The sequence below is a fragment of the Eptatretus burgeri genome, chromosome 13 (assembly GCF_056783735.1).
Source record: "Eptatretus burgeri isolate ZD-2024b chromosome 13, Ebu_testis_v1, whole genome shotgun sequence".
Classification (NCBI taxonomy): Eukaryota; Metazoa; Chordata; class Myxini; order Myxiniformes; family Myxinidae; genus Eptatretus; species Eptatretus burgeri.
In genome coordinates, this window is record NC_140973.1 from 40,983,512 (window position 1) to 40,996,011 (window position 12,500).

The following is a 12,500-nucleotide window of genomic DNA, read 5'->3' on the forward strand; positions in this document are numbered from 1 at the left end:
GCACTCGCGAAGGCCAGATCGGGGTTCGTCCGTGTTCCCCAGCGTCTGGAGAGGAAACTGGCTGCGCCCTTCGGATTGTAAAGGAGGGCAAGGTTGTTGTTTGCTGCCCAGGCAGCCAGACACTCTCCGTCGTCGCTTGTGGTGTTATATCCCCAGTCAACGGGCTGGCAATTAAAATCGCCTGCGTCGAGACTGGGGGAGGGCAACGTGGGTAACGACGATGGGGATGGGATATCCGCGAGGGTGGGGGCTTGTAGACGTTGATGATGTTATAGTTTGCAACGTCCACGCACACCCACTCAATCTCGGCATCAGGCAGAGATTGACCGACGAGAGTCCAGCTCAGGCTCTCATGGACAAACGTGGCAAGGCCGTGCTTCCTGCTTTTAGTAGACCTAGCAAGTGCATAGTGTAGAAAGACTAGCTTATCTGCAGAGGTTCAGTGGGTCTCTTGGAGGAGGATGACGAGGGCCCGGTTCTTATGGGCAAGCTGCTCGATGACATTGATCTTGCTTGTCGTAAGGCCCTCGACATTCAGCTGCAGTATTGTGGGTCGACGGTACTTGGCGGCAGCTTGGGCGTCGCCGCGCCCTAAAAAGGGCAGTTCCATCGCCACCTGCTGCTGAAAAGCCCGGGTGGAGGCTCGAATATTACAGGCTTGGTTTCCCATACCGTAGTATTTGCTACTTACAGGGGGACCACGTGAAGGTGCCTCTTCCCCCCCCCCCCCCAGCATCTGATAAAGGATATAATTAAATAAGGCCATTAATTATCCTCAAAAGGGGTGATTTAATGAACCCCAACAGCCAATTTTCAGTAATGCACTTCCTTGAAGTTTTTATTTCTTGGAATGCATGCAAAGTTTCAGGCTGCAAGGTTTCATCGTTTCAACGCGTTATTTGAACGAATTAATTTAAAGATAAAGGGATCCTATATGGTATGCAACTACAGCCTGGCCAGCCGTTCCTTATCAGCCATTTCATTTGAGTGCTTGCTTGAGTTCTTTAGCCACTTGCTGAGTGTCCTACAGTCGATCGCGGTACAGTTCGTGTCCCGATCGGGATGTACAGTCGGCAGTTGCTCCAAGGTGGAGGTACATGATTTATACAGGTTATATGGTTTCTCTGTGAGTTTCAGGCCCTACATGTTCTTCTGGATCAGGCATTACGTTGCGGAGGTATGCGCTCTACCGAGTGCCCTTCTAATTACCTGGCAGCAACAAAAAAATTTTTGACAAGTATGTTGATCGTTTGGTTGTTTGTGTGCAGAATATATCAAAAAAATTGGGGACGGATCCTGATGAAATTTTGCGGACAGGTTGGGTATGTGACAAGGAAGAATTGATTCAATTTTGGTGAAGATCCGGATCCAGATCTGGATCTGATAAGTTTTTTTTTTTTCAGTGATTCTTGAGATCATTGAGACCATTGAGAGATCGGGCTAAACTAATATATAGCACAAATATCTCAAAAAGTTGTGGACTGATTCTGATGAAACTTACTGGACACGTTGGGTGGGTGGCAAGGACGAATTGATTCAATTTGGGTGAATATCCGAATGTGAGAATTATTTCATTTTTAAAGTGATTCTTCACCATTGAGGGATTAGGGCCAAAATGACGTACTGTATTGCATGATATTTCAAAAATGTAATGGGCCCGATATGTTTTCGTGGATCAGGCATTGCATGGCGTAGGTTTTTCTCCCTTTCCGAGCACCCTTCTAGTTTTTCAGGAAATTCCCCCAAAACAAAGGTGAAACCTTCTCAAGGTTTTTGGATTGTTTACAGTACATACTGTATTCGGTAATCACACTGACACCAATCTGCCGATTCATGAAGAATTGCCGATATCGGCCAAGCACTAATAGTGTGTGTGCGCATTGTTCATAAAGCACATTTTTCTCTCTGCTGACTCCTCTCCCCCCACCCGCCTTTTTGAGATATAGTGATACATTTAGTTTTTGGCCCGATCTATCAATTTTAGAAATTAGGCCTGTGTTGACCTTTTGATGTTAAAAAAATAATGGGAAGTTGAATTCAGTGACCTGACATGAAAATGCTCTTCAACTTTGAAGTCAATCGGATGAAAATTGAGGATTTTAGAAAATTTCGCCCAAATTTGCCTTTTGGCCTATTTTGACCTTTTGGTCTGTTTACCTTAAAAACAATAGGTGGTTGAATTCAGTGACCTGATATGCAAATGCTCTTCAAATTTCAAGTTATAATAAATAAGGGGGAGTTGTAATCATGAAAAGTAAGATGGGGTGAAGGGAAAATCACACTCGCAGGATAGTGCAACGCTTCCACTCTCACACATGTATTCACAAAGTATGTACGCAGACATGACATTTTCCTTTTATAATAAACTAGCAGGGTAACCGGCGTTGCCCGTTTCTGTTCTCATCCTGTTGGCATTTTGAAGAAATCTAATTTTGTTTTTCTTATTTTTGGTGTGGGCCGAAAACACTTCCCTACACCCACTAAGGAATGGGGTAGGGATCATTTAATATTTCCTTTCACATAGCTACAACACATTCCCTGAACCTCCATTATACGCAGTACATTGTATCCCAAAAGTGCACTAGGTTTTTGACAATAATGTCAATAATTCTGGAGATTGCTGAATCTTTTCCTGTGGATGCTAATTTTTAAATAACTTTGCACATAGCATGGTGTTTCCTGCTTCTATTGCATTGTGATGTCGCTCAGATAGAAACGAGGGATGGTGCAGAATAAAATAAATTTCAAACTGATGTTCTGGCCTTTCACCCCAGGAAACTTAACATCATAAAGAGTGATTCGAGAAACCAACCAGCAAGGGGTAAGTACCTTCAGAAATAGCAGCGTTGAATATTAATGCAAAGTTGCAATGCACCTTTTTAGGGGAAGTGTGAAAGATTTGGATACAATCTACTTTTAATTTTTATTTTTGGTTTGGATAAAACCAAACAGCCCACCCACGGTGGTAGGGATGTACCACACTTGGCAGGTTCTTTAGTTATTTTTTTGATGTTTCATTTTAGAAGTTCAAAAACTTCTGCCAGTTGGTGGGTTTTCTCTTCTTCTTCTTGTTCTTCTTGTTATTCTTGTTATTCTTGTTATTCTTGTTCTTCTTGTTCTTGTTCTTCTTCTTCTTCTTTCCAAATTGATGAACATATTTGAATAATTTTGTACTTCACACCTGTCCCCACCAATACAATAACAATATCAACACGACTGAGCATCTAGCAATGCAGAACTTTGTGGTTGTATAGATTACAATATTATGTGTATCTGAGAAAAACAATCAATTGTAAAGTAGATCTTGACACAGACTTCCACAAACACCCATTACAACAGCCTCTCCTGACCCAGTGGGTATAGGTGAGGCTAATTTGGGATTTTTGTGAATGAATTAATAAACTTGGTCAATTTTAAAGTGTTTGTTTTTCTTCTTTAAATACTTTTCCATGCATTTATAAGATAATTTTTTTCCAATTTTTTTCCTCCTATATCCACTGACATAGAACTGTTGATTCATTTGTGGATGCTCGAAGTGTTGCCAGATTGTTGTGTGTTCAGATTTGGCCCTTGATGTTTTGATCTTTGCTGTGCCTTTTGTTGGCTCTTTGGTGTGCTGTGCATTTGGGCTCTTAGTCCCAGTGCAGCAAAGGCATCCTACTTGCAGCGTCACAGACAAATTACAGCGTTCACGTAGTGATCTGGACGTTAATGCAGCCGTCAGCTCAAGCCAGCGCCGATCTTCTGTCGCTTCTTCTTACTGTGTTTCTTCCACTGTGTCAGGTAAGCTTTTCTCTTTGAATCAAACCAACTTTTCTTGCATCTGCTCAGAGGGTTAGTCAAATGCAAATATGAGACTTTTCATTTTATAAGCACATTTTAGTCATGTGTTTGTTGCAATACCAGTGCTTTTAGAGTATTTTGCCATGTCAGTAAGGACACACTTTGGCACATTGTGCTGATAAACACAAAAGATTACTCTGTGTGTTGTGGACATATGATTTTTCCTGCTTATATTTGTGGGTGGAGTCAGGCCAGCTATCCAGCCAATGGGTTTTGACCTGAAGGCTTCAGATGCATGCAACCACGCAGACAACTTCATTGCGCTTTTAAGTTATCGTGATACCCAGCCTGTCAGTATTTTTCTACTGATGTGACTAACAGCACAAATAATCCAAATGTGATTGCACATTATGCTCGCTGCATCAGAAAGGCAAGTTCTCAAACTGCCTTTTCTGATCGGTAAATGACATCATTTTAACACTTCATTTCCATCTTTTTCGATTGCGACATCAATCCAGGATTTCACCTTCGAATGCTAAATTTGACATTTGTCTGGGTATGGTTTGATTGATACCCTTATTAGTTGGGCTGGTCAGCAGAGCTGCAACACCCCGTTAAGCAAGTAGAATATTTACTGTAAATATAATTACATTTATTGTATGTCTTATTTTACTATTTGGCAGTCACAAACAAGGTTTCAAAAGAGTTTTACTTTGTTTTTTAACTTGCCTCAGAAATTTGGAACTGAAATTAACTTGACCTCTAAATCTACCAGAGTGGCCACAAAGTCCCGATGCACGCAGTTAAAATTTAGTTAGAATTTATCTGTATGCTTCCCTCCATTCTCTGCACAAATTTTAATTTTTCTCCATCTTCTTCTGGACATCAGCCTGGTGTTGGCGCAGTGGTTAGGGCAGCGGCTTGGGATCCAAAAGGTCCTGAGTTCAAGCCCCGTTGGGCCACTGAATTAATACACCAGGGGGTTGACTCAGCCTGTCATCCTTTCGAGGTCGGCAAAATGAGTACCAGTATACTGGGCCGGTGTATACCCCAGTTAAAATAGGTGTACCATATCCCTGTGTCGTAAGAGGCGACCAGAGTTGCGTCAGGAAAGGCATCCAGCATAAAAAACGTGCCAAATCACTATGCGGATCATATGGATGATCCGCTGTGGCGACCCCGAACGGGCGCAGCCGAAAGAAGAAGAAGGAATTCTTCTGGACATCATCTTCCATGTTGAGGGTTGGAGGTCATGAATGCAGCCTCTGACAGCTGTTTTGAGGTCCTCAGCTGTCAAAAACCAGCTATCCTGCTATCTTCAGCTGTCCTGCAAAGAATCAGCTATCCTGCAATGAGATAGTGCACCAGCACATTATGCTCTCCCAGTTAGAGAATATCCCGTTGACGATGGATTGGACGTGGATCTTAAATAGTTTGGCCTCCTGGAAGTCTGGACTTAACAACATGTGGCAACTCGCTTTGGGGCATTGTGAAAGAGGAAATTTCTCATCTCTGCCTAACAACAGCTGGAGACCTCAAAATAGCTGTCTGGGACTGCTTTTATGACCTACAACCCTCAACATGGAAGATTATGTCCAGAAGAAAATGGAGAAAAATTCAAATTTGTGTGGAGAGTTGAGGGAAGCATACAGATGAATTCTCACTAAATTCTAACTGCGTGTGTCGGGACTTTGTCGCCACACTATGTATAGAATTAAGATGCGGGGTTTCCTCCAATGCTCAGGCATTTTTGAATTTCTTTGCACATTTGAAGCATAAGGAGGTTGAGCAGTATTTCCATCATCAAGCAAGAAAATATATAGCATGAGTTCTGTGAAAGTTTAAAAATGTTTGGAAACACCACATTCAGTGGCAGTGATTGGAGCATCTGCTCTAAGTCTTGGAGGTCGGTGGTTCAAACTCCGGCCGAGTCGAATCAAAAACCCTTTTTAAAATGGTACATGCTGCTTCTTTGCTTGATGCTCAACATTTAAATAGAGAACACGGATAAAAAACTCTGGCAAGCCAATGGCAAACCACCCAGTATAACTTGTCAAAATTTCTTAAGCAGCACCAACACTCTGTAAAGAGTATGGTACATCAAAAAAAAATTTAAATTGCACAATGGTGAAGGTGAAACCTTGAAAACTATTGTTTGTTTTATAAATACTTCAGAAAATGAATTGTACGCATCAGTAAGCCAGGTCTCATGTTAGACATTGTAAAGAAAGAGGAAGCTGTTTCCCAACATTGGATGTGGTATCCCATAGGGCAACGGTGATATGATATTGTGCTCAAGTGCTGCAAATTATTTGTTCATTCAACAACCAGCTTGTCACCCTTTATTATAAGTTATTGTGGATTATGTAACTGTGCAATTTTCCACATTGATATAATACTGAAGTACTGTAAATGTAGAACAATGTTTCTTGCATTAATGGAGGTTAAACTGTTTATTGAATGCTGGATACAACAGAAATAAAACTTGACTGAATATTGATGGCTGCACACCTGAGGTTTATTACAGTTGTTGATGAAAGTTAGGTCTAAACTCTGCTTGACTTATTGTGCTTGAAATTGATCATTGTAATCAACACCAAGTATGCACTAGCATTTGTACTAGTGATAAAAGAAACATTATTCTACAAACTTGTAAAGGTATTTGTTGTATCAAAAATCAGTCGATATTGCTCTTTTTGCTGAGCAGGACATTTGGCTACAAGGATTTCTGCATCTCGGACTCGCATCTCCACAACTACTGATGGTCGAGGCAGGTCGCGGGCAAAAGCCAAAATCTCCCAGTCCCAACGTACGTTTTGTTTCTGCATGCTTCTTAGGAAAATATTAAATGTAAGGGTAAGGGCATTTTCACTTGCAATCAATCTCGATTCAGAAAAGTTTGTTTTGCTGCTCATTCTCACTTAAACATTCAACAGTGCTGCATTTTGTGCCCAATGCTATAATGGGATTATCCCATCAGCTTTGAAACCACAACTGTGCTCCTCCCATGTCAACACAGACTCCCAGAACCTGCAATAACTGATGTCTATTTTCCTTAAAGGAAATCAAGTCAGATTACAAAAACCAAGCATTACTAGACCTGATCATTATTGATATTGTTATGATGGGGGGGGGGGGGATTCTAACCACACCGACGAATCGTAAGGTGGAAGAGGGACAAGAAGTCGGTGATTTGATCACCACATCCGCCCGTAATTTGTGTGCAAGTTGGTGGCAGTGTGACCACTCCTCATTTTCATAAATGCCAAGGTGAGCCAATGAAAAAGCCAAGAATTCACAAGGTTTCGGAAAAGCGATGATAATAGAAAACCAAGATTGCAGGGTGAACAACGAATAGCCAAGATCTTGTGAAAAAAAGTCAAGGAGTGGTCACACTGGTTGGTGGTTCAAGAACCACGTGGCCATGGTGATTTTGTTGATAGGATTAAGCCAAGCGGAGCTCGCTTTTAAATGGCGCCTTGAATGTGTGAAACCACTTTACCCGTCTACACACAAAACAGGTTCTCATTAATACCAGGTTTATGAACAAACAAATTGGGCAGCAGAAAAGGGAAGAGAACATGACCGCTCATTTGGTGAATCAAACTGTGGGGTAAATCAACATTAAAATAAATACCCTAAATGTGCCCTCGGAATCTCGGCGGCTTAATTACTATGGCCTGATCTCGTTCACTCGGGGAAGACAATGGGACAGAGAAAGAGAAGACGAGACAAAATGAATGAAACATATTCAACATACGATACTCGCGCGCACCGGATAAGTTCCATTTCCACGCACATGGTCCACATTCCTGCTGTGTGCCATGATCTGCGCCTCGAACCGTTAGCACAGCATGAACCCAGCACAGGCAGGAACCATGTTGCAAGGCAACTAGAATCCGAGCACCACAAAGCCTCGCGCTGCCCAGCCAGAAAGAGTCTGCAAGCAGAGCCCATTTAGACGGAGAACTAGCAGCTCAGAGACGGAATGCATGAACTTAGTGCTGTGTTGCTCATTGTATGCACTCTCCCAGGTTGGGAAAGCGTGCTTGCTCGTGGAGTGCCGATTGGATGGGTACCAGAAATATTTTCATCGTAGTACCAGTTGGCATGTCTCGCCGAAAGATTCACCTCATGACCATGCTGTGGGTCACACTGAACGGCTGCTTATTAAGAAGGAAAAACACCACATAAGGAGATACGCATCGTGGAAAAGCCGAGAACATGGGGATGGGGGGAAATGGGGCTGAGAAGCAACCATCTTGGAGGGAAGGCGAAATGTTCTTCACTGAAACAAACTCGACCTGCCTGTTTTACACCAATACATCCTCTTTATATGCTGAACATATACTGTGGAAATAACTCTGAAAACAAAGCCCAATTACTTTGAAGCCATATCTATAACAATATGCTTCCACCCTTGCATCCTTTTTTCTGAAAAGCCATCTTGGTGAGTGTTTTCATCGTTTACTTGGAGATCATCATATCTTTTCCACCTCTTAGGCTTTTTAGGTCGCATGAAAAAAAATTTATTTGGGGTGTTGGGACACCCATCCTTGCTCATCTTGTGCTCACTGACTCCTCTGTGATTCCTCATCCCCACCCCTCATTATCTGAATTCTGATGAGGAATTTCCTTTTTAGCTCCCCTGTTCGAAGAACAGAGAGCTACAGTGATACCCCTGGTGTGAGCATCAGCATGAGCATGAAAATGTTAAAGTTTTTGATGCAAGTTATTTCCTTTCTCATGTTTTTATCTACCGCACTATTTTTTACTGATTACAATATACAAATATTGCTTTAAATTATTTGGATCAGACTTCACTGCAATGCTTTATAAAAAATATTATTAGACTAGTCTTTTAAAAACGATAAATGTATAAACAGGTGAGCATTGGGTGGCATTGACACCAACTCTCTGGTTTCATTAGCATTGATTAAAGTTTGTGAAACATAATTTTGTTTTTGTAAAGTAAAATCTTCGAAAATGCTTATTTTAAAAAAATCTAAAAGGCATGTCATTCGCACTTTAATGTTTTACAAGTTAAAATGTTGCTTATTTCATTGCTCTTAATATTTATTTTTGTTCATCTGGTATCACTTTTGTTTTTTATTTTGTTTTTTAAATCCTAATTTGTATGCGATGTTTTTATTCAACATTTTCAAAGTGTACATCTTGTTTTTATTGGCAAACGATATATTGACACCAGTTGTAATGCATACTCATTTGGAGTATATGTATAGCTCAAATCCCAAGCTGTGTATTTGCTAAACTCCCCTCATTGTACTTCTGCCACATTGACGCAATTTTAAAACTCTTGAACTCCTATATCCTCCTTAACTGTGTGCATGCGTGTTCGTCCGTATTCTCCCGTAACAGCATATGCTGCATGACCTGTTATTAACAAGCGTTGTCTGCCACACGAACACGTTTTTTCGAACCTTGTTTGGCGGTGAGGTTACAGTCAGGAAGGATAAATTACACAAAAGGACTAACTCTGACCCTAAATTCAACATGACACTGACGTCGTGTGCATAAATTATGCCAACACGTCACCTCCAAACTAGGATTTTGGTAACATGAAAAGTAAGAGGATTGTGTGAGGTCGGGTTAATGGGGATAGAAAATATTTCAGGTAGACGTGGGGATGAGGAGATTGTTGTGCACTTGCTTGAAGCCCTGAAAATGAGAGAGCAATTGAATAATCTCCAGAAAGCATTTTCACAAATGGGAGGGCTTCTGAACAAAAAAGTTGAGGTTGGCTGAAAGCCCGTAATTTGTGGGTTTTCTCACGTATCTCTCAAAATTTGAAAATCCAGTGTCGATGACAAGCTGATGTGGAACTGTTGACACCACGTTGATCCTGTATTTCCATATCTGTGCTTTCATACCGGAATCATGGTGTAAACATGTAAATGTAGTCAAATGAGTATGCATTACGACTGGTGTAAATATATCCATTTAGTCTTTTTGTGTTTTATTACTTTAAATATAGATGTAATAAATTAGATGCTTTATTTATGTCATTAACCTCCACCATCGAAGATCGGAGGTTACTGTTTTCACCCCTTTCTGTTTGTTTGTTTGTTTGTGAACAGTATTACGGAAAAACTCCTCGACGGATTTCGACGAAACTTGGTGGGGGGGTTAGGTCTGGTCCAAGGATCATGCCATTAGATTTTGGACTTGGTCCAAAATCCAATATGGCCGCTATGGCGGCCATTTTGAAAAAATATTTGAATTTTTTTTTTTTTGCATTTCTACATGTTTTAAGTGATTTCCAACCCCCCCCCCCCCCCAAAAAAAAAATTGTTCGAGAAAAAAAAAATTTGCAACTTTTTTTTCAACAAAATTTAGATTTTTTTTTATTTTTTTTATTTTGCATTTCTACATGTTAGTAGTGATTTCCAGCAAAAAACATGCCAAAATTATAATTGCGGCTGATTTTGGAACTTGAGGTGGATATGCCCACGTAAAATCAATTTCTGTCTCAAGGAATCTAGTTATGACGAATGAATTGAGTATGTAAAAGTTCAAAGTAAAAGGGAAAGTTGTAAACTATAACTCTGTGATCACTGTTGATGTCAAATTGAATGAATAGGATATCAGGTTCACTTGAGTGACCTAGCAGTATTGGTGGCGGAGGTTTTGCACTCTACCGAGTGCTCCCCCTCTAGTTTAGATGCTTTATAACCTCTGCCACCAAAGGTGAAGGAGGTTATGTTTTCACTGCTTTCTGCCTGTTTCTGTACAGGATATCTCAAAAAGTTTAGGACGGATTCGGATGAAATTTTGTGGACAGGTTGGGTGTGTGACAAGGAAGAATTGATTAGATTTTGGTGAAGATTTGGATCTGGATCCGACTACTAGAATTTTTGAGTGATTTTTTTTCACCATTGAGAGATGGGGCTAAAATTATATACAGCAGGATATTTCAAAAAGTTGTGGACGGATTCGGATGAAACTTGGTTTACACGTTGGGTGTGTGACAAGGAAGAATTAATTCAATTTTGGTGAAGATCCGGATCTGATAATTTTTTCAGTGATTCTTCACCATTGAGAGATAGGGTGAAAACGATATATAGCACGATATCTCAAAAAGTTGTGGACGAATTTGGACGGAACTTGGTGCACATGTTGGGTGTGTTGCAAGGACGAATTGATGTGATTTTGGTGAAGATCCGAATCCAGATCTGGATACGAGAATTATTTATTTTTTCAATGTGATTCTTCACCATCGAGAGAGAGGGCCAAAACGATATAGTATTCATAACGATATAGTACAGCATGATATTTAAAAAATGTATTGGGCCCGAAATGTTCTTGTAGATCACTTATTACGTGGCGGAGGTATGCGCTCCACCGAGTGCCGTTCTAGTTTTGTCTGTGGCATTACCTCTTCATTTAGATTTTATGAATGTCTACACATAATGCATAACGTGTGAAATCACAAATATGCTTCGTCGTTGGCTGAATAAGATTTAAATACTCACTTTGTTGCCAATACTGTTTTTAGACTACCTTTACTTTGGGAGTTCTCAAAAACCTTTAAACAGCATTGCTTATTCTGCATAATTGTCTTTTAAATGTTGAACTTTCTTTTCACAGCGGGCAGCCGCTCAGGTTCTCCAAACCATCGAATGCAGATGCCTGGTTCCAATTTGACTGCCCAACGTGTGCCTGTCGGTTCGAAGAATCCTTCAACAGTGCGAAGACATAGTCGCATTCCACGCAGCCAATGCTCCAGTCGCGATGGAAGTCCAAACCGCAGTCGCCGCTGTAAATTTGTTTTTCAATTTTCCTTCTACTTCAGTTTAAGAACGTTTGGCTGTGTATTTGTATGAAGTTGCAGATAATGCTTCATCAATGTCATCACACTGGATCACAGTTTCCATAATATTCGATGACAAAATGTAGCAATTATGCATTTTTCACCTACACTTTAATAATGCATCTTGCCCTGTTCCTAGCAATGCGTGGGAGTCGGATTCCACGGCTCAGCATGAGCAGCAACTGCAGTCTCAATGCCAGCCGAGAAAGCAGTCGAGAATCCAGCCCAACTCGGAGTTTCCCCCCTTATGGTAAGTATGTACAGCTCCTACATGATATCTTGAAGAACAAACCCAAGTCTCCAATAATAATATGAAAGCAAAGAAGATGACATAAAGAGACAAGTTGTTAAAGGAAAAAATGTAAAGACCACCTCTTTCACCAATTTTAGCTCACCTGGACTTTAGTCCGGTGAGTTTATGCGATCGAGCAGTGTCCGTAGGTGAATGAGTCAGTGAGTGAGTGAGTCGGTCCGTAAACACTTCAGTCATTGTCTTTTGAACCAAGCACATAATTTTAATGAAACTTGGCCACAAGCTTCATATATGTGATGCCCAACAAAGGTGTATTGACCGCCTCACAATCTGAATTTTGATGCATGTTGCCCTGTTCGCATACTCATACGTTGATGCACATACTCAACAACAGTGCCGACATCAAAGCTACCATAGCCAATGCTCTTGTGAGTTTTATGTCCATTCTGAATCTTGTGATATTAATAGTTGAGTCGATTGTGCATTAAAATCCTCATTAAGTAATTGTGTTAGTTGTCTTGTTAATTGCTTTACACCATCTTTTGTTGTTGTTTTTTCCCCTTGCATAATTTATCCCACTGCTGTAATCACTAAATTAAGGGGGTCTTTGGGTTGGGGGGGGGCTTTGAGCCC

The 12,500-nt window shown here is 40.8% G+C and overlaps 1 protein-coding gene across 2 annotated transcripts in view; it reads left to right on the plus strand.

Moving 5' to 3' along the window:
- LOC147014285 (CLIP-associating protein 1-like) overlaps positions 1-12,500 on the plus strand; it is a 236,650-nt gene that overhangs the window by 138,626 nt on the left and 85,524 nt on the right. For both annotated transcript variants that reach the window (XM_085852150.1, XM_085852149.1), the window contains exons 18-22: positions 2,775-2,821; positions 3,637-3,783; positions 6,491-6,592; positions 11,392-11,562; positions 11,754-11,864. In XM_085852150.1, the coding sequence (XP_085708276.1) occupies positions 2,775-2,821; positions 3,637-3,783; positions 6,491-6,592; positions 11,392-11,562; positions 11,754-11,864 (578 nt within the window). The remainder of the gene's footprint in view (positions 1-2,774; positions 2,822-3,636; positions 3,784-6,490; positions 6,593-11,391; positions 11,563-11,753; positions 11,865-12,500) is intronic.